The sequence below is a fragment of the Elephas maximus genome, chromosome 11 (assembly GCF_024166365.1).
Source record: "Elephas maximus indicus isolate mEleMax1 chromosome 11, mEleMax1 primary haplotype, whole genome shotgun sequence".
Taxonomy (NCBI): domain Eukaryota; kingdom Metazoa; phylum Chordata; class Mammalia; order Proboscidea; family Elephantidae; genus Elephas; species Elephas maximus.
The window spans coordinates 101,793,036-101,815,051 of NC_064829.1; the positions used below are offsets into that span (position 1 = coordinate 101,793,036).

General features: G+C 44.9%; 1 protein-coding gene across 1 annotated transcript in view; it reads right to left on the bottom strand.

Annotated features, from left to right (window-relative positions):
* Nucleotides 1-297: 297 nt before the first annotated feature.
* The window catches only part of SAE1 (SUMO1 activating enzyme subunit 1), an 86,297-nt gene continuing 64,578 nt past the window's right edge, over nt 298-22,016 (bottom strand). The window contains exons 7-9 of the mRNA XM_049900352.1: nt 18,902-19,046; nt 5,768-5,837; nt 298-1,363 (exon numbers count right to left, since the gene is read on the bottom strand). Coding sequence (XP_049756309.1) covers nt 1,271-1,363; nt 5,768-5,837; nt 18,902-19,046 — 308 coding nt within the window. The 3' untranslated portion in view covers nt 298-1,270. The remainder of the gene's footprint in view (nt 1,364-5,767; nt 5,838-18,901; nt 19,047-22,016) is intronic.

A 22,016-nucleotide genomic window follows, 5' to 3' on the forward strand; every position in this document is an offset into this window, starting at 1 on the left:
GTCTTACCCCTTTTTCATGATTATTGTAATTCTTGCCACTGAGAACAGCCACTATTATCTGACTTATCGAAGAGACAATTGGAACCCGAAGCTTCTCCTCCCTCTAGAATTTGCAGTCTTACTCCTGCTGCATTATCCTGCAGAGTGGAGGCAGGAATGGTGACCGAGGGGAGGAAACCTCCCAGTCCTGTCAGGGCATTCACTAGTGTTTCTTCAGGTCTAACGGTCAACCAGGAGGGTCACTCCCTGTCAGATCCACTTTCTAATGTGAAAGAAATACAACAACAAAAAATCCAAAACCAAAATTTTATTTCTACTATCATTCCTTTTTAAAGAACCAGGGAAAGTATAGAAAACATGTGAAACACCAACAGCTACATTTCAGAGTAAATGAAGGACAGACAACCACTTAATTAAATGCCCGCCTCCTGCAGGCCCGCCTGCCTCAGTTATGGGGCTGTGTTAAAAGGGCAGCTCTGTGTTCCAGCTCAGCCCCAGGGAACGTGCCTCTCCAGGGGTGGGCCCACAAACAGGCCATTTTAAACAAGCTGTTCTTCCACTAATATTCCACTCAGAAGGTCCCCCCTGGTAAGGTATCCAGGGGCTTAGTAACATTTCCCTCTTCCGAAGCCCAGGCTGAACTCCACTAATCCTAAACGAAAACTCAAGACCAGCACAGCAGATGGCACCTGTTGTTTTTTGTGATATCAAACTTTGGAAGAAAGACATTCCGCTGGGCCTGTTTTTTCCTCTCTAAAGGCACCTGTCTGAATTTGGAACTTTGGTTCCACTGACATTTATTCGGGCCTGGGCCTTATTCCCCACCTGAAGTCACACTCCTCGCTGTATGACATCATGCGGGGAATAAGTCCAAGAAGATGGTAAGAGGCTCCTAAGCGACAAGGCGTGCTGGTTCCTCGCAGGTATCTCCGCCGAGGCCCCAGAGGGCTGGTGAAGCCATGATGGCACCAGGTGGGGACGTGTCAGAGGGGTGCTTTGAGGTGATCACCACTCAGGGGAGCTGGCAGGCCCGGGGCTGGCACACAGGCCCAACAGCACTGGAATGGGAACAGCCAGTCCCCAGCCCGTTGCTCAGCAGCTGCTGGGGAGCGGAAGCCGTACATCTGCACACTCTCCCGCTCCCAGGAAGTCGTGTGTACTGGTCAATCACTTCATTTCCCCATCTTGAGATGCCTTTGTGGGGGCAGGAGGAAGGGAGTATCTCTGGGCGTGCTGCAGGTCAGCATCTTGGGGCCTCCAACTCTTCGGTTCACTTGGGGCCAAGGCACTCCACAATCCCACTCCCCTTTATGCCATCAAAGAAGAAGAAGTTGTTGTGAGGAGGGTCCCTCTGAGACAGGGCCTGGTGAGAAAACCGAGAGGAAGGGTCAGGCAAGTGCTTTAAAAGGGATAAAATGAGGGGGAAAAAGTCTTCTAAAAGCAGTGTAGGGCAGTGGTTCTTAAGCAGGGGCAATTCTGCCTCCCACCCAGGGGGTATCTGACCATGTCTGGAGACATTTTTGGTTGTCACAACTCTGTGCTCTGTCCCTTCCCAGCTATGGGTCCTTGGGCAGATCATTTTAACCCCCCCGAACTTTTCCCATGTTAAATGAGAATAATTAATGCGTGATCCTGGGGGATTAAAACAGATGATGTACTTCAAGTATCTAAAACAATGCCCAGCACAGAGCAGCACTGCTTGGCAAATGGCAGTGATAACTATTTATGACTATTCAACTGATAAAGGCAGCCATTAGTTTCATTGATCCTGGGCTGCCACCTTCATCACCTGAGGGAATCAGGTGACTGCGTGAACTGGAGACACACACTGATGTGGCTGGGGCTCACTTGCTTCCCATGGGACAGCCCCAGAACCCAGAGGTCCTAGGAGTGGTCAACAGAAGGACAGAGGCCTTCTAGAGACGGGGCCAGACTCCCTGAAATGACATGCTGAGTCATGTCTGTACCTGCACGTTTCTGGGGAAGGGTTCAGAGATGTCAGCAAATTTTCAAAGAGGGCTGAAACGCCACCAGGAGGTACCACCGAGAGACAACCTCCCTGAGGCACACGGCTGGGTCGGGTCTATGATTCCAGGGAGCACCACGCTTGTCATTCTTAAGGACGGACCTTATTTATAAGCTCACGGACGTGCCCTAGACACCTTAACTTCTCCATGAACTGAGCATGGAGTTTCCTCATCTGTAAAACGGGATAATTATACCTACACCTCAAGTGGTGATTTATCTGTGTAGCTGAGGAAAACTTACTGAGCATCTACTCTGTGCCAGGTATTACAGATTCTGCCTATAAGCTCGTGAGGAGGAAATGAGACCTGGCCTGTAATGAATTTAGCACACTGCATGGCAGAGTGAATGCTCAGTAACTATATATTACTATTATTTGTATATAACCTATATAATTAAAAAAAAAAAACAAACCCACCCATTGCCACTGAGTTGATTCCAACTCATAGCAACCCTATAGGACAGAGCAGAACTTCCCCAAAGGGCTTCCAAGGAATGGCTGGTGGATTCAAACGGCCGATCTTTTGGTTAGGGTTAGCAGCTGAGCTCTTGAGCACTGTGCCACCAGGGCTCCCCTGTATGATTACATTTATATTTAATAATCACTATCAGTTGGACACTGACTGTATGTACAGGGTCCTTGAGCTTACATCTGTTTGGGCAGATGAAACACAATGACAGGATGAATGATGGTGTCAGGCAGGCGAGGTATCAGGCAGCACAAGCCATTCCAGACCAAGGTAGACAGGAAGGGGCCAGAGGGGCCGGAGGGGCTGGGCCAAGCTACAGGTTTAGGTGGGCAGCTGCCTGCAGGCAGGGCAGAGAGTGAGGCCAGGGCTGGGTGGGGTATGTGGAAGGGCCTGACCACAGTGACAGGATGGCGCCCACACTCCTCAGGCACAGGAAGCCCCTGAGGCGGGGCAGAGGGCAGAGCCTCACAGCAGGGAGACTAGGCTGGAGAAGACATGCTAGCTGGTTCTCAGGGCATGGATGTCCAGTGCTGGCTCGGCCACCTCCTAGCTGTGGGACTTAGATCAGAGGTGTGCCTCTCTGAGCTCCCATCCAAAATGACTGTGTAGCACCTGCCTGCTACTTCTTGGTAGGAATGAAATGCTATGAGGCTTGTAATGTGCCTGGCACATGGTAAATGCTCAATAGACAGCAGCTGCTGTTACTTAGGAGCCGTGGTGGTGCAGTGGTTAAGCGTTTGGCTGATAACCAAAAGATCGGCAGTTCGAATCCACTAGTTGCTCCTTGGAAACCCAATGGGGCAGTTCCACTCTGTCCTATAATGTTGCTATGAGTTGGCATCAACTGGATGGCAACGGGTTTGGTTTTTTTGGTTTGCTATTACTAATGGGGCTTCTTACCAATATCTGGGGATTCCAAGTACCCAGTCTAGTGGAAGGGCCCAAGACCCACAGCTAGAACTCTTAGACCACAAGTCCCAGGAGATGATAGAAGTTAAAGAGCATGGAGTCTGTAGGGAACTGCTGAGGGCAGTGGGGACAGATGGAAGGGAAAGGCGATTTAGACAAAGGAGGCACACTTGACAGGGGACATGGATGTAGGATGTAGTGTCTGCAAGGGCATAAGAAAGGGAGGACACAAGGATGACTCCAGGGAACAGACTGGTAGGCCTGTCCTCTGTCTCCTAATGTGTCCTCCTCAGAGGTGGTCAGAGGCCCCTCAGGACAGCAGGGAAAGGGCTAGGCCCTCCGAATGAGGGGCCCTATGGCCAGCTGGCTGCAGGCTGGATTGCAGTTAAGTAAGGGGTAGTGGTGGGGACAAGAGAGCAGGACACGGGGTGAACACGGGGCAAAAGGTAAAGTGCTTCCTAAGCATGATGGGGGCAGAGGGAGAGAGATTCCAAACACACCCAGCAACCAAGAATGCAGAGTCTTCGGACTGTCTGGGATAAACAGAAACAAGACGCTGGCAGCAGCTGTCCCCAGCAGCAGGAAGGAGGGGGCTATGTGAGGGGTGAGGACTGAGATGCAGAGAACCACTGCAAATAACGGGGTAAAGGGCACCTGTCTCAACCCCTAATCTCCATTTCACACGAACAACTCAAGGAGCAGCTTCTTAGCAGGAGTATGGAGCAGAGGTTCAAGGACAGTGGCCCCAAGGCCTCTGCAGAGCGTCTTTGAATGGAGTGCCATCTAGGGGCGGCACCTGAGACAGAACAGCCAAGTGGTGAAGAACACAGGCTCAGCAACCAGACTGCCTGGGTTCAAATCCTGGCTCTGGCACTTATCAGCTTGGGCAATCCATTTCACTTCTCTGCCACTCAGCTCCTCCTTCATAAATTAGGGATCACAGTAGTTCCCACCTCATGATATATGAGTTAATCCATGCCAACAACATTGTCTGGGACATAATGGGCTTTCAATAAATGTTATCCCATTATTATTGCTGCTGTGACCACAGACTACAAAAATACATAGGTTCCCATTCCCCCCTTATGGCCTGTGCATTGCTGCAGTCTTTCCTGCTGAGTCTGTCTACAGGTAGCCTCAGAATCCTTCTCAGCATAGTGCTCTGGGTAGCCACTGCCCATGTCTTGGGTTGGGCCTACAAATAGCATCTCTACTTCACTCTGGGTTACAATGAAGGCCTGAGAGAGAGACAGTCCTGGCCGTCGCAAACCTCCTTTCCCCCACTTCTCTGGTGAGTGCCTACTGCTTAGGACAGAGGAGCAGTGCAGATGTGGGGAATGGAGAAGTTGGTCCAGAGAGAAGGGTCAGGAGAGAAAACAGGAGCCTCAAGAAGAGGGTGGGACTATTAAATTCAGTCAAGTGTCTCTAGAGCAAATTTACACACCTGAAGACAATGTGGTGAAAGCTGAGACTCCACATTTTCTTAACATGTAAATATTTTAACATGGAAACCACTTAATGAGGCCCAACTTGGCCCCATGAACGTCAAAGACGAACCGTGACTACAAATCCACTAATGTAGCCAAGGCCCTGCAAAAGGCAAATTTAACACCTTTGCACAAGTAACAAAGTTCCCAAAGAAAATATATTTGTGAGCATGCTATAGTTTTAGCAACCCTAATGGTGTGGAAGAGATTCGAAAGGCTGTGCCAGTTATTTGTTAGGGGACTCCGCATGAGATACTTCCCTTCTGAGAGGGACAAAAGCACTTGCCTGGCGGGGTCATGGGGCTGCCCCATACAGGGCCTTGTGGGGCCTCTGGCACAGAGCATGTGCCCCACAGACACTGACTATGCTCATCTCTACATACACCTATGTGCACGGACTAGAACGAGAGGGGCTTGATGCCAGTGTGATGGATGGAGCGAAACGGGACAAAGTCGTGTTTAAGAGCACAAGTTCTGGAGTTCCTTCTCTGGGTCTCAGTTCCTTCCTCTTAAATAGAGATCATGACCATTCCTATTTCATAGGCTGTGAGAAGCACAATCCCTGGCAGATACAATTAGTACCAGATAAATATATAGTCAGGGGACAGTAGACAGACCCTTGCAAGCAACATGTTCAGCTCTGAGCTCAGCAGAGAGCAGTCCACGCTTAGGTCATCTGCTGAATGGCCACCTGGATGGGATGGCAAGAATAGGAGGGGTGCATTGGGGGAGAGAAGGCAGGGAAGAAAAGGGCAGGGTATGAAACAAGGATGAGGCAGGTCAGCTTCCTAGGACAGCCCTCAGTTCTCCGTTTGGCCCACTGATGAGTCATGCTGTGGTGCGTCAACTCTCTTCTGCTCCACAGTGGCGTTTTACCTTCACAATTTCCTGTGCCAAGATCCCGCCAACCACGGCGCACACAGGGGCCATCTCGGAGAAGCAGTACCTGCAAAAAAAGATGAGTGAGATGGAGCCCCAGGGACAGGCATCCCGATGACATCTGGGAAAGTTCAGGAGAGGGCCCTAAGTGCTACTGGGAGGAGTCAATCTAGAGAACAATGCTAATGCTGGCGTTTGGGCATGGAAAAGAAATCTGATCCAGGGGTTAGTGAGTGGTTGGGAAAGACCTTTGAACTTTGGGAAGCAGGAATTCTTTCATAACACTTTCTTTCTGTTTTTAAGTTTAAGTTAAGACTATATCTGTGCTTCCTAAAAATAAGGCCCTACAAATATCAGATGTTTCAATGCCCCGGTCACATTCTCGCAATTCTCTTCTCACCCATAATGGGCAGGGGCTCTATCTGCTACTCCCAGACAAACATCAGGGAGGAGGCCTGTGTTAACATGCAGGAGGCCTGGGAAATTTGGGGCTTGAAATGGAAGCACGGGGACAGAATACTCTTGGCTACCCACACAGAAAGCAGCCCTTCTGGGCCAGCCTGGAGCATCCAGGGGACAGACTTTAGCAGAGACTGTCACCTGCTGCTCCAAATCACCACCCTGCGAGCAAACACATTCCTCCACTGCTTCCCCAGGAGGTGTGCTCCACAGGCTCCCACCCCTGCACACAAAGTTGTGAACAGGGACACAGACCAGCTATAGGGAAGGCTTCCCTAAGGAATGTGACCATCAGGAGATCATCTCCATTCTTCCCAGTGTGGTACACAGCCTTCCACATGCTTTTAAAAGTGCAAATTATCATTTTAAAGGCAAATACAGTAAAACCTGAGAAAGCTGGATCATTTGTAAGGCGGAAAAACGGAAATATTTTCTACTAATAGAGCGCAGAAAACTTGTGAAACCCAGAAAAACAAGGCAGTCCTACTGAGTTCCGGCTCTCACAGGTTTCACTGCAGAGGTAGTCCCTGACTGAGGGCCGAATGCCACCCCCCCCCTTTTTTTTAAGTTTTCATTATTATTGCCTGTATCTTTATAAATCCAATCTTTGTCTTTGGGGGTTGGAAACATTACATACAAACTTATAGCTTCAACATCTGCGCTTCCTACTCCTCCAGTTATAAACATTATGTAAGCTCCACCCCCCAAAAAAGAATGGCTGAAAGTATGGTTTGTCCTGGGGACCACCTGTACTATCAAGCCATTATTCATTTGGCTTTGTAACTTACTGATGGATATTTAAGCTGTTCAACACAGCAATCACACATCTTGGCATAGGTGTTCAATTACTCCTTGAGGCTCCTAAATACAGAATTGTTGGGTTTTGAAACTTATTGCCAAAATGCCTTCCAGAAAGGCTGTATCCATTTCAAGTCCCTCATACCCTGGCCAAGACCAGCACACCCGTTCTGTTAAACCACAGTGCTAATGTCTCCTCCTGCTTGGAAAGGTCCATTACAGGCCTTCAGAACACAGAAGACTGTACCGAAGAAAAACCAATCACTCAGAATGCTACTATTCATGATAATCAACTCTGAGAATATTTCCTTTAAATAAAAATACACCTATATTTTTTTTTCCTGTTAAAAGTACATCACCTCAAAAAAATTTACCAAACTGAACCAGCAACATATAAAAGGGATTATACACCCCTGAGGTAAACTTTAAACCTTAAACCAAAAATGTCCCCAGAAATCTTCTTAAAACCAAACATAGTTTAGCTTAACTACTAAAGAATGTCCGCCTTGAGCATTATGCTCTTTTAAGAACTATCTATATGGGACCAAACTGACAACAGCAACTTGAAAGATGAGACAGGAAACGGGGGCAGTGCATCAATGTTTATGGCAGAGGAATAACTCAGAGATGGAGGGTAAAAGAATGGTTGTACAACTCGAAGAACGTAATCAACGTCACTAAATTATACATGAAAAAGCTGTTGAACTGGTGTATGTTCTGCTGTGTATATTCTCAACAACAACAACAAAAAAAACAGATTACACACCATGACTAAGTGGGATTTATGCCAGGAATGCAAGGTTGGTTTAACGTATGAAAACTCATCAATGTAATAAACCATGTTAATAAAGGATCATAACTCTATGATCCCCCCATCCGTCTGTCAGTTTGTTGTACTGTGGGGGCTTGCGTGTTGCTGTGATGCTGGAAGCCATGCCACCGGTACTCAGATACCAGCAGGGTCACCCATGGAGGACAGGTTTCAGATGAGCTTCCAGACTAAGACAGTAGGAAGAAAGACCTGGCAGTCTATTTCTGAAAAGCATTAGCCAGTGAAAACCTTATGAATAGCAGCAGAACATTGTCTAACATAGGGCTGGAAGATGAGCCCCCCAGGTTGGAAGGCACTCAAAAGATGACTGGGAGAGAGTTGCCTCCTCAAAGTAGAGTCAACCTTAATGACGTGGATGGAAAAGCTTTCGAGACCTTCATTTGCTGATGTGGCACGACTCAAAATGAGAAGAAAGAGCTGAAAACATCCATTAATAATCAGAACCTGGAATGTACGAAGTATGAATCTAGGAAAACTGGAAATCATCAAAAATGAAATGGAATGCATAAACATCGATATCCTAGGCTTAGTGAGCTGAAATGGACTGGTATCGGCCATTTTGAACCGGACAGTTGTATAGTCTACTGTGCTGGGAATGACAACTTGAAGAGGAATGGCCTTGTACTCATCATCAAAAAGAACATTTCAAGATCTATCCTTAAGTACAAAGCTGTCAGTGATTGGATAATATCCATACGCCTACAAGGAAGGCCAGTTAACACAACTACTATTCAAACTTATGCACCAACCACTAAGGCCAAAGATGAAGAAACAGAAGATTTTTATCAGCTGCTGCAGTCTGAAATTGATCGAACATGCGATCAAGATGCATTGATAATTACTGGTGATTGGAATGGGAAAGTTGGAAACAAAGAAGGATCAGCAGTTCGAAAATATGGCCTTGGTGACAGAAACAATGCCGGAGATCGAATGATAGAATTTTGCAAGACCAACGACTTCTTCATTGCAAATACCTTCTTTCACCAACATGAACAGCAACTATACACACGTACCATGTCAAATGGAACACACAGAAATCAAACTGACTACATCTGTGGAAAGAGACGATGGAAAAGCTCAATATCATCAGTCAGAACAAGGCCAGGGGGCCGACTGTGGAACAGACCGTCAATTGCTTGTATGCAAGTTCAAGCTGAAACTGAAGAAAATCAGAGCAAGTCCACGAGAGCCAAAATATGACCTTGAGTATATCCCACCTGAATTTAGAGACCATTTGAAGAGCAGATTTGATGCACTGAACCACTAATGACTGAAGACCAGGCGAACTGTGGAATGACATCAAGGATACCATCCATGAAGAAAGCAAGAGGTCATTGAAAAGACAGGAAAGAAAAAAAAGACCAAGATGGATGTCAGAGTAGACTCTGAAACTTGCTCTCGAATGTCAAGCAGCTAAAGCAAAAGGAAGAATGGATGAAGTAAAAGAACTGAACACGAGATTTCAAAGGGCGGCTTGAAAAGACAAAGTAAAGTATTACAATGACATGTGCAAAGAGCTGGAGATGGAAAACCAAAAGGGAAGAACATGCTCAGCGTTTCTCAAGGTGAAGGAACTAAAGAAAACATTCAAGCCTCGAGTTGCAATAGTGAAGGATTCCAAGGGGAAAATACTAAATGATGCGAGCAGCATCAAAAGAAGATGGAAGGAATACACAGAGTCATTATACCAAAAAGAATTAGTCAATGTTCAACCGTTTCAAGAGGTGGCATATGATCAGGAACCGATGGTACTGAAGGAAGAAGTCCAAGCTGCTCTGAAGGCACTGGAGAAAAACAAGGCTCCAGGAAGTGATGGAATATCAGTTGAGATGTTTCAACAAACAGATGCAGCGCTGGAGGTGCTCACTCGTCCATGCCAAGAAATATGGAAGACAGCTTCCTGGCCAACCGACAGGAAGAGATCCATATTTATGCCTATTCCCAAGAAAGTTGATCCAACTGAATATGGAAATTATAGAACAATATCATTAATATCACACCAAGCAAAATTTTGATGAAGATCATTCAAAAACAGCTGCAGCAATATATTGACGGGACTGCCAGAAATTCAGGCCGGTTTCAGAAGAGGAAGTAGAACCAGGGATATCATTGCTGATGTCAGACGGATCCTGGCTGAAAGCAGAGAATACCAGAAGGATGTTTATCTGTGTTTTATTGACTATGCAAAGACATTTGACTGTGTGGATCATAACAAATTATGGATAACATTGCGAAGATTCATGGGAATTCCAGAACATTTCATTGTGCTCATGAGGAACCTTTACATAGATCAAGAGACAGTTGTTCAAACAGAACAAGGGGATACTGAGTGGTTTAAAGTCAGGAAAGGTGTGTGTCAGGGTTGTATTCTTTCACCATACCTATTCAATCTGTACACCGAGCAAATAATATGAGAAGCTGGACTACATGAAGAAGAACGGGGCATCAGGGCTGGAGGAAGACTCATTAACAACCTGTGTTATGCAGATACAACCTTGCTTGCTGAAAGTGAAGAGGACTTGAAGCACTTACTAATGAAGATCAAAGACCACAGCCTTCAGTATGGATTACACCTCAACATAAAAAAAAAACAAAAATCCTCACAACTGGACCAATGAACAACATCATGATAAACAAGAAGAAGACTGAAGTTGTCAAGGATTTCATTTTACTTGGATCCACAATCAACAGCCATGGAAGTAGCAGTCAAGAAATCAAAAGACGCATTGCATTAGGCAAATCTGCTGCAAAGGGCCTCTTTAAAGTGTTGAAAAATAAAGATGTCATCTTGAAGACTAAGGTGAGCCTGACCCAAGCCATGGTATTCTCAATCGCATCATATGCACGTGAAAGCTGGATACAATGAATAAGGAAGACCGAAGAAGAACGGACGGCTTTGAATTGCGGTGTTGGCAAAGAATATTGAATATACCATGGACTGCCAAAAGAACGAACAAATATGCCTTAGAAGAAGGACAACTAGAATGCTCCTTAGAAGCAAGGATGGCAAGACAGCGTCTTACATACTTTGGACATGTTGTCAGGAGGGATCAGTCCCTGGAGAAGGACATCATGCTTGGCAGAGTACAGGGTCAGCGGAAAATAGGAAGACCTTCAACGAGGTGGACTGACACAGTGGCTGCACCAATGAGCTCAAGCATTACAACAATTATGAGGATGGCTCAGGACCGGGCAGCGTTTTGTTCTGTTGTGCATAGAGTCGCTATGAGTCGGAACCGACTCGACGGCACCTAACAACAACTGTATGATCACCTTAACGGATACAAACAAAGCATTTGACAAAATCCAACATACTTTCATGGTAACACGGGTTTTTTTTTAACATTCAACAAACTAGGAAGAGAAGGACACTTCCTGAACCTCATGAAGGGTGTCCACGACAAACTCACAGCTAACATTATAGCTGACCCTGGTGGCGCAGTGCTTAAGCGCTCAGCGGCTAACTGAAAGGTCGGCAGTTCAAACTCAAGAGCTGCTTCGCAGGAGGAAGTTGTGGCAGTCTGCTTCCGTAAAGATCATGGCCTTGAAAACCCTATGGGGCAGTTCTACTCAGAAGTGAGTCCATGGCAATGGGTTTGGTTTTTTGGTTAAGATCATACTTAACAGTGAAAGACTGGGTGTTTTCTCTCTACAATCAGGAACAGGACAAGGATGTTGGCTCTCACCACTTCTATTGAACACTGTACTGGAGGTTCTAGCCAGAGCAATTAAGGAAGGAAAAAGAAATAAAAGACATCTGAACTGGAAAGGAAGATGTAATACTATCTCTATTCACAGATGACATGATCTTGGACATAGAAAATCCTGAGGAATCCACAGGAAAAAAAAAAAACTATTAAACCTACTGAATGAATTCAGCAAGGTTACAGGATACAAGCTATCAAGATAAAAAAATCAATTGTACTTCTATACCAGCGACAAACATTACAAAATGAAATTTAAGAAAACAATTCCATTTGCAGTAGAATCAAAAAGGATATTATTATTTAGGAATAAACTTAACAAAACAAGTTGAAGACTTGTACACAGAAAACTACAAAACATTGTACAAAGAAATTAAAGAGGACCTAAATGAACGGATATCCCATTTTCACGGATCAGAAGATTTAATTTTAATATGGTATCCTCATTGTTAGGTGCCGTCAAATCAGTTTCAACTCACAGCAACCCCTATGTACAACGGAAGGGAACACTGCCGGGTCCTGTGCCATCCCACGATCCTTGTCATGCTTCAATTCAGCCCATCGTTGCAGCCACCGAGTCAATCCATCTCATGGAGCATCTTCCTCTTTTTCGCTGACCCTCTACATTATTATGGTAATACTCCCTAAATTGGTCTATGTATTCAAGCCAATCTCTATTAAAATCTCAGCTGCCTTTTTTGCAGAAATTGACAACTTGATCTTCAAACTCGTATGGGAATGAAAGGGACCCAGACAGCCAAAATATTCTCGAAAAAGAACAAAGTAAGAGGACTCACACTTCCTGATATCAAAAACTCACTACAAAGCTACAGTAATCAAGATAGTGTTATACTGGTGTAAGGACACACACATACAGATCAATGGAATGAAACTGAGAGTCCAGAAATAAACCCATATATCTATGGTCACTGATTTTCAAAAAGGGTGCCAAGATAATTCCAGAGGGGAAAGAATTGTTTTTTCAGTAAGTGGTACGGGGACAATGAATCTCCACATGCAAATAAAGACAGTTGGACTCACACCATGTACAGTGAGACCTGTGAGAGCCGGAATGCACCAGGACGGCCTTGTTTTTCCAGGTCTCACAAGTTTTCTGCCTTTGAAGGCATCCACCATACACAGGTTCCAGCATTCGCAGGTTTTATTGTACAAAAATTAACAAAAAATGGATCAAAGCCCTAAATGTTAAAGATAAAGCTATAAAATTCTTAGAAGAAAATACAGCCGTAAATCTTTGTAACCCTGGATTAGGCAATAATTTCTTAGGTATGTCACCAAAAGCATGCATGACAAAGAATAGTTAAATTAGACTTCATTAAAATTAAAAACTTCTGTACTTCAAAAGATAACACAAGAAAGCAAAAAGAAAACCTACAGAGTAAGCAAAGGTATTTGCAAATGACATAGCCCATAAGTGACTTATATCCAGAATACAGGTCCCTGAGTGGCACAGTTTGCATTTGACTACTAACCTGAAGGTTGGTGGTTCAAAACCACCCAGTGACACCATGAAAGAAAGGCCTGTGATCTGCTTCCCTAAAGATTACAGCCAAGAAAACCCTACTGAGCTGTTCTACTCAGTAGCACATGGGGTTTGCCATGAGTCGGAATCGACTTGACAACAGGTATTCAGAACATATAAGGAAACCTCACAATTTAACAATAACTCAATTAGAAAATGGGCAAATGATCTGAACAGACATTTCTCCCAAGAAGATACACGAATGGCCAATCAACACATGAAATATGCTTAACATCATTAGTCATCATTATCTCATCTTGAAACCACAATGAGATACCACTTAACGCCCACTATGGCTAAAATTAAAAAGACAGCGAATAATAATTACTCGCAAGAATGTGGAGAAATCAGAACCCCCATACATTGTTGGTGGGATTATAAGTGTTACAGACACTTTGGAAAACAGTTTGGCAACTCCTCAAAATGTTAAACATAGAGTTGTCACATGATCCAGCAATTCTAGGCACATACACCCAAGAGAGACAAAAACTTTTCACACAAAAACATGTTAATGTTTTCAATGGTTTCAGCTAAGGTTGCCAAAAGTGTAAACAACTCAAATGTCCTTCATCTGGTGGGGATAAACTATGGTATATTCATATAATACAATACTACTCAGTAATAAAAAGAAACAAGTTACTGATTCATAAAGCAGTATGAATGAAGCTCAAATGCTAAACAGAAGCCAGGCTGACAAGGTTATACACCGTATGATTCCACTTACATGCCATTATGGAAAAGGCAGAACTACAGGAATAAAGAACAAGTCTGTGGTGGTGAGTGAGGAGGGCAGGTGACTATAATAAGGCAACAGGATAGAATTTTTAGGGGTGAGGAAGCTCTTACATATCTTGATTGTGGTGGTGGTTATACAATTCTATGCCTTTATCAAAATTCACAGAACTAAACATAACAACCAAAAAAAAGCCAAAGACAACAACCAAAAAAACCAACAAACACAACTACACAAGAAAAAAAATAAATTTTACTGTATGGAGAGACCAGTCCCTGGAGAAGGACATCATGCTTGTAGAGGGTCAGAAAAAAAGAGGAAGACCCTCAATGAGATGGACTGATGCAGTGGCTGCAACAACGGACTCAAGCATAACAACGATTGTTGGGATGGTGAAGGACCAGGCAGTATTTCCCTCTGTTGTACACAGGGTCGCTATGAGTTGGAACACCAGGAGGGAAAAAGAATTAATTGCACTGAACATAAATTAAAAAATAAAAATCAAGAGAAAAGAAACACACACAAGAAACAAAACAATCCAAAATGTGGGATATTCTACAAGACAACCAGCCTACTAAACTTTTTAAAACAAAAAACAAAAAAATTATTCTAGGTCAAATTATTCTAGGTCAGGGGTTAGAAAATCTTCTCTGTCAAGAACCAGATAGCACTTATTTTTGGCTTTCCGGGCCATATAGTCTCTCTGTTCCGACTATTCAAACTCTGCTGTTACAGCACGAAAATAGTCACAGATAATATGTAAATGAGTGGGTGCCCCAATAAAACTGTCTTGATAAAAATAGGTGGTGGGCTGGAGCTTTAGATTAAAAGTGATACAAGGGCCAGATGTAACAGATAAACCTGGATGCATTCGGAAATATCATGTCATCCTGATCCCCCTTCCCAAAACAAAAAACAAAACGTTAACAATGACCAAATCTAGCTGAATGGCATGTGGTACTCACTCTAGTATGATGCTTTCAAGTTTTTGTCTATGACTGAAATTTTTCATAATAAATATCATTTTAAATCCCTGCGTAACACTGCACTGCCCTACAGAATTAGCTCTTCAATGCTGTTTTTCCCTCTTATAAACTGCCTCCTAAAAAGGGTGCATCTTTTTTCAATCACCCTTGAGTATTTAAAAAATCTACAAAGGACTTTGCTGATTTTACATATGCTATGACAGAAAATGCCTGAAAAGATGTAACACTAAATAAAATGGTTGCTGGTTTTTTTTCTGGAAGTTTCTATCCTCATCCCTGAGTTTTTTTTCTGCAGTATCTGATTTCTCCATAACAAACAGGTGTATTATTTATGTACTTTAAAAAATACTAAGTTATGTTAAATATACAAATTATGAATGTTCTTAAGTGTTTATAATAGTGAAAAACTATAAACAACTTAAATATCTACATGGTTAAATAACCACATATCGGTGACATTATGAAGCATAAGCAAAGATATACCAAAAACCAAACCTGGTGCCACTGAGTTGACTCCAACCCACAGCAACACTTTAAGTCAGGGTTTTCAAGGCTGTAAATCTTTATGGAAGCTGGCTGCCACATCTTTCTCCCACAGAGTGGCTGGCGGGTTAGAACCTTTTGGTTAGCAGCTGAGCTCTTAACCACTGCACCACCGAGGCTCCTTAAGCAAAGATATAGATTTATATTTATTGACACAAACAAGTTCATGCCATGCTGAAAACAGAAAGCTATCAAAGAATACGGGGTAGTCTCACTCCATTTTGATATTTAAAAAGAGGGAAAAAAAAACCCTAAGAACATATGTACATAGAAAAGTTTCTGAGACTGGAGTCCGAAATGCCAGCAGCAGCTACTTCTGGATGGCGGGGTTCTGGGCGAGTCTTTTCTCCCCTTTCACTTTTTGGTAACGGGCACCTGATACTTTCAAAATCAGAAAAGCAATGAAGCTCTTGGAAGAGCGAGTCACTGACATAATAGGCAGTACGGCACGAGCAGACCCAGACAATGAAGGGAACAGAGGCTTGTGCACAGCTCTCTCCTCAGAGGCGGTGACAGCAATTTGTGAGGGGCGCTCAGCTGCCAGGCAGCACCCCGCGCCCATCTGAGGCCAGTTCGTTGCATGCCCAAACAGACCTCAAGAGGTGGCCGAACATCTCTTACTTAAAGGGCGCTAGAGTGTGACCGCCTGAGCACACAGGACCTACACTCGGGGAAGCAGTGCCTGCAAAGAGGGGGCGGGAAGGAAAACATTTTGGACAGCAAACCAGCCAGTGGCTTGTTAAGCTGTGGCTTCCCCTTCTGGAAAGCGAGGCCTCCGCTCCACTCACCGGCGGAAGCAGAGCCAGGCCGTTCATCACTCTAAGTGCCCAAATTAGTCACTCGGCTGCACACTCACGGCCCGGAGCCCGACACTGGGGAAGCTTTGAGGCTGCAGCCACGCTGAGCCTGCTTGGCCTGTTGGAACTGAAGCCCTGGGTGACCTAGTCCTCCACCTGCTGGGAAGCTCAGGGACGCAGGACTTGCATGTCACGTATGGGGAGTCTCCCCCTCAGCCAGCCGAGAGGGATCACAGCCAAGCCTGCACTGCCATTAGTCCCGCTCACAAGCTGCCAACTTCCAAAAGCACCTTGTCGACTGCTGCCTACTTTTAGGCAAAGGCCTTCTGGTCCAGGGCTCTGTGAGTGGTTCAAAGGCCCCGGCCGGTCCTAAATCAGTGGAGGTGGCTAGTCTCTGAATGAGGTTCCCAAGCAGAAATGAAGAAAATGGGAAAGGAGGGAATCTGATCAATGTTACTACTAGGGGAAAAAAAAACACAAACCAAGTCAGTGTATTGCTACCAGAGATTAGCAGTGCAAGGAGACTTGGGTAGGATCGTGGCTAGCCACTTATTAAAATGTGGGGCCAGTGACTGTATTTTTCTGACCCTCAATTTCTTCATTTAGAAAAATGGAAAATAATAACATATTTCGGGGCTTATTGTGGTAATTAATGTGGCTGTGTATGTAAAGAAGAGAAAGCCTTCAATATGCGGGGCTATTATTTGCTCTAGAACCTTGGGTGGTCGCTTAGCTTCTCTAAGCTTTGGTTTCCTCACCTGTAAAATGGGTTGTTGTGAGGACTAAGAGAGACCATGTATGTAAAGCAATGACCACAACGCTTAGTGCACAATAAATGCTCAATGAATTGTAGCCATCGCTATTACACTGCTATCCATAAGGGTTTTTTTTCTTTCAGAAGTAGATTGACAGGTCCTTCTTTCTGGTCTTAGTCTGGAAGGTCCACCTCATATGCATGTGACAACTGGACAATGAATAAGGAAGACCAAAGAAAAATTGATGCCTTTGAATTATGGTGTTGGAGGGGAATATTGAATATACCATGAGTTACCAGAAGACTGAACAAATCTGTCTTGGAGTAAGTACAGCCAGAAAACTCCTTAGAAGGGAGGATGGAGAGACTTCATCTCACGTACTTTGGACATGTTACCAGGAGGGACCAGTCTCTGGCGAAGGACATCATGCATGGTAAGGTACAAGGTCAGTGAAAAACAGGAGATGGACTGACACAGTGGCTGCAACAATGGGCTCAAGCATCACAATGACTGTGAGGATGGTGGAGGACAAAGTAGTGTTTCATTCTCTTGTACATGGAGTCACTATGAGTTGGAACTGACTTGATGGCACCTAACAACAGCAACACCACTGTTATTACAGCTACAGCCTTGAAGCAGAGTTTAGGAAGTTCCCAAAGGTACGCAAAGAGGACTGGAGTGAGCGGAGGCTCCCAGTGTTGCTCTGAGGGGTTTGGGACCTGGTCACCACTTGAACCTCTCCAACTGAAATCCTGAACCAGTTTCCACACTGACAGTATGCTGGCAGTATAAACTGATGAGCCACATATGGAGGGCAAAGTGGCAATATCCCTCTAATGACAAATCTCCCCCCTCGGGCCTGTTGTTGTTAGGTGCCATCGAGTTGATTCCTACTCACGGTGACCCTATGCACAACAGAATGAAACACTGTCCAGTCCTGAGCCATCCTTATAATCGTTGTTATGCTTGAGCTCATTGGTGCAGTCACTGTGTCAGTCCACTTTGTTGAGGGTCTTCCTCTTTTCCACTGACCCTGTACTCTGCCAAGCATGATGTCCTTCTCCAGGGACTGATCCCTCCTGACAACATGGCCAAAGTATGCAAGACGCGGCCTCAACACCCTTGCTTCTAAGGAGCATTCTGGTTATACTTCTTCCAAGACGGATTTGTTCGTTCTTTTGGCAGTCCATGGTATATTCAATATTCTTCGCCAACACCGCAATTCAAAGCCGTCAATTCTTCTTCAGTCTTCCTTATTCATTGTCCAGCTTTCACATGCATATGATGTGACTGAAAACACCATGGCTTGGGTCAGGTTCACCTTAGTCTTCAAGGTGACATTTTTGCTCTTCAACACTTTAAAAAGAGGTCCTTTGCGGCAGGTTTACCCCTTGCCTGGCAACCCCTTTTTCATCATCTGTCCTGCAGACATACCTGCATGTATACAAAACGACACACACACACACATACACACACCTGCATGTATACGAAATGGCACACACACACACACCTGCATGTATACGAAACAACACAAACACACAGTTTTATACTCCAACAGGATGTAACAACAAACCCGGGACACAACTGAGCCACAATACATTACACTTCAGGTGACCCACATGCTGGAACCCTAAAGAGCTGTAGAGGAAAGAGAGGAGGCTGTACTGATCTGGAAACATCCTAAAAGGTCATGGAAAGCAAAAAAAGGAAGGTGCAGAACAGTGTCAACAGATTTATGTTGCTTTGAATTTTGAACCATGTGAATATAAAACACTTATTTTAAAAATCAGAACCTGTAGCTGTTTTTGGTATGCTGTTACACCAACGGACAGCCAGAGGCCTATGGGAGCTGGCAGAATGCAGCAAGAAGGGTTCTCCACAGGGGTCTGGGTCTTAACAAAGGATCTCCCCAAACTGAGTCAGATACTGAAAACAGACATTTGTCTCTCCAGGCTAAGCTGCGATTGACACTGAGACCAACCTGACAAAGTCCTCAGGAAGCAGGTCAGGGCTCACGCCCAGGGAGTCGAGCACATCATTTCGAATCTGGAGCAGCGACTCGGAATCTTCGCCATAGGTCTCGGAACCAGGGTCTCTTCCTTTATCTGTGCGGAACTTCAGAAGCACTGGGAAAGGGCCGAAGAAGGCAGGTTATAAAGCAAGTCTTTTCATAACAATGCTTACAGATGCTGAGAACTTAAAATTGTTTCATTCTATAGGAAGTGGTACGTTAAGTAAAATGTGGGACACATGAGAAGTAATACACTTCATTTACTCAACAAATATAGTCAGGCAATCAAATAACTACAAAAATGACTAAAATTACTGCTAGGAGCTGTGACCACCTAACAGGTAATCAATCATCTGCAGGGTGGCGCCAGAGAAGGCTTCCTCTGATGAAGCAACCACCGATGGAGTGTGTGTGTGTGAGTGTGAGTTTGTTGAGTGTATGTGTGAGTGAGTTTGTGTGAGAGAGCACGAGTATGTGTGTGGGTATGAGTACGTATGTGTATGCATTCGTGTATGTCTATAAATTTGTGTGTGCATGTGTGAGTAAATTTGTGTTTCTGTGAGAGTGTGAATGTGGATGTGTGTGTGTGTGTGTGTGTGTGTGTGCAAGTATGAGCATGTGTGTGTTTGTGAGTTTGTGTGCGCTGGGGGGTGGACTTCCAGGAGAGGGGAAAGGCATGTTTATGACCCAGGAGAGAGGTCAGGAGCAAGAGGCATACATTCTCGGCACCAGTTCAAAGGGCTGCTTCTGCCAGAAAGGCCAGCCAAGTGCTCAGATTCATCAGACAGGTGGGTCATTACAAAAGAAACCTCCCTTCATACAAAAGCTGTGCTCTGACCTCCAGAAATGGATCTCTGATTTTTATTTTGAACCAGAGGAAAGGTTCAGATGCTGGCTGGGAGTCAGACCTACTGTGGAAAGAGATCGTAACAAGGCTAGAACTCTGACCTCAAAATAGCTACAGGCAGGTGCGGGATGCAGTTTGTCACTGACACTGCACCTTACCCGTGACGGTACCTATGCCCACATGTTCCCCAAGGCAGGGAACAGCCACCTTGGGCTGTCTCTAAAGCCAATACTGCCACCATTTCACACTACTGGAGGTTTAGATACAGCAATCGGCAACAGCTTCAAGGTCCAACCCCTAGGCACTTATAGGATACTATGGGACAGCACTTCATAACTTAACAGTTGCAAAGTACTTTCACTTAAGGCTCAAGTATTTGCTAACAGAGAAAATTAACATATTCATCAAATTATACTAACAGTAGAGGGGCTTCTCCCTAAAAATTAAGGTGGAATGAAAACTGAGACAAATGCCGCGAGGCTCTTTAAAAATGCAAGTCATTCCAGACTAAAGCACCCAAATCCTCCTTTTTTTTTTTTTTTTTAAAAAAAAAAAAAAAGACTCAGATCATTTGGAGATGGGTAGCCAAGGTTGAGAACCACTCTCCAAGGAGCACAAATTTACTCACTCTACCCACACAATAGCACCTACTATGTGTCAGGCAGACCCAGGGACTAGAGGTACAATGGTGAGTGAGCAAGGGTGTCCTGGTCTGCATGGATGTTCCCAGTGGGGAACCTGAACAAGAGGACAGGAGACTGAGGAGCCACAGCAGGCAGCTCCCTGAAGCCTGAGAGAAGTTCCTAAATGGATTAGAAAGCATTCCAAGAAGATCCCAAACCTCAGGGGCCCAGGTAAAGGAACACACAACCATGCTTCTTTGCCTTCTACTGAAGGAGCCCTGGTGGCACAGTGGTTAAAGTGTTCGGCTGCTAACCAAAAGGTTGGCAGTTTCAACCCACCAGTCACTCTGCAGGAGAAAGATGTGGCAGTCTGCTTCTGTAAAGATTTATAGCCTTGGAAACCCTGTGGGGCGGTTCTACTCTGTCCTGTAGTGTTGCTTTGAGTCGGAATTGACTCTGCAGCAATGGGTTCGATTTCTGTTTTCTATGCTTTTCCTGGTTCCATTGTCTGAGACAGGCCCCTACTCTATTTTGGTGGCAGCCTTCACTTGCCCCGTATAGGGCTCTACACATGGGAATTAAAAAAAAAAAAGCTTCCAAACACCTGTTTTGAATACTATTTGCTGTCTGGAAATGTCATTTTTCTCTTTTTCAAGAATACAGCTCCTGGAACCCTCAGATCTACCTGTCCAGTTGGCAGACAACTCAGAGCCCATGTCAACCTGTGCAGGCTGACCGGGTGGCCAGCACCCAAGCTGGAACTTCTAACTCTGCACATGTGTTGCAGAATTCCAATTTGCAATAAATAAAATCAAGTAAGCATCTGGGGGTCCAAACCATACCAAACCCATTGCTGTCCAGTCAATTCTGACTTACAGTGACCCCACAGGGCAGAGCAGAACCGCCCCATAGGGCTTCCAAGGTTGTAACTTCACAGAAGCAGACGCCACAGCTTTCTCCCGTGTTCGACACAGCAGCAGTCGAACCGCTGACCTTTCAGTTAGCAGCCAAGCATTTAATTACCAGGGCTCCCCTTCACTTGGGAGTAGTAGGGTGGAGAAAAGGCCACAGAAGCAGCAGTTAATCCCTGTTTGGATCATACTTCTTTTCCAGAAATGTTCTGTGAAGACAAAGCAATCGAAATTGGCTAGAGCAGAGGACACTCCGGTAGACTGCAGTCAACACCGATGGCTATTCTTGTCACTCACTCCTCAGAGGACATGACAACAGGCAATGACAAGCACAGGCTGCTTGTGCTTCACACAATCCACGGTCCAGTGGCTTAGTGGTCGCCATGTGGAAACTGAGTCAGGCTGCTTGATTTTGAGCCACTGTGTGGGGGACAGCACCAGGGGCCTACGCTGGCTGTGATACCAGCCACTGGCAGCATCCTGTGTGATCCTCTCCTTTCTGTCTCTCTTGGAAGGAAACACCAACTGTAGTAAGAGGCTGAGAAGAGAGGGTATTTGTTCAGCTCTCACCACAAAGCCTTTCATCTTTAGGTTAGAAAATACAGTTTCTTGTGCAAAGCCCAGACCTAACACTATGTTAATGGTCCTAATAGCAGACAGTACCCACTATATATGCCAGTCAGCGTTCTAACCATGTGACGTGC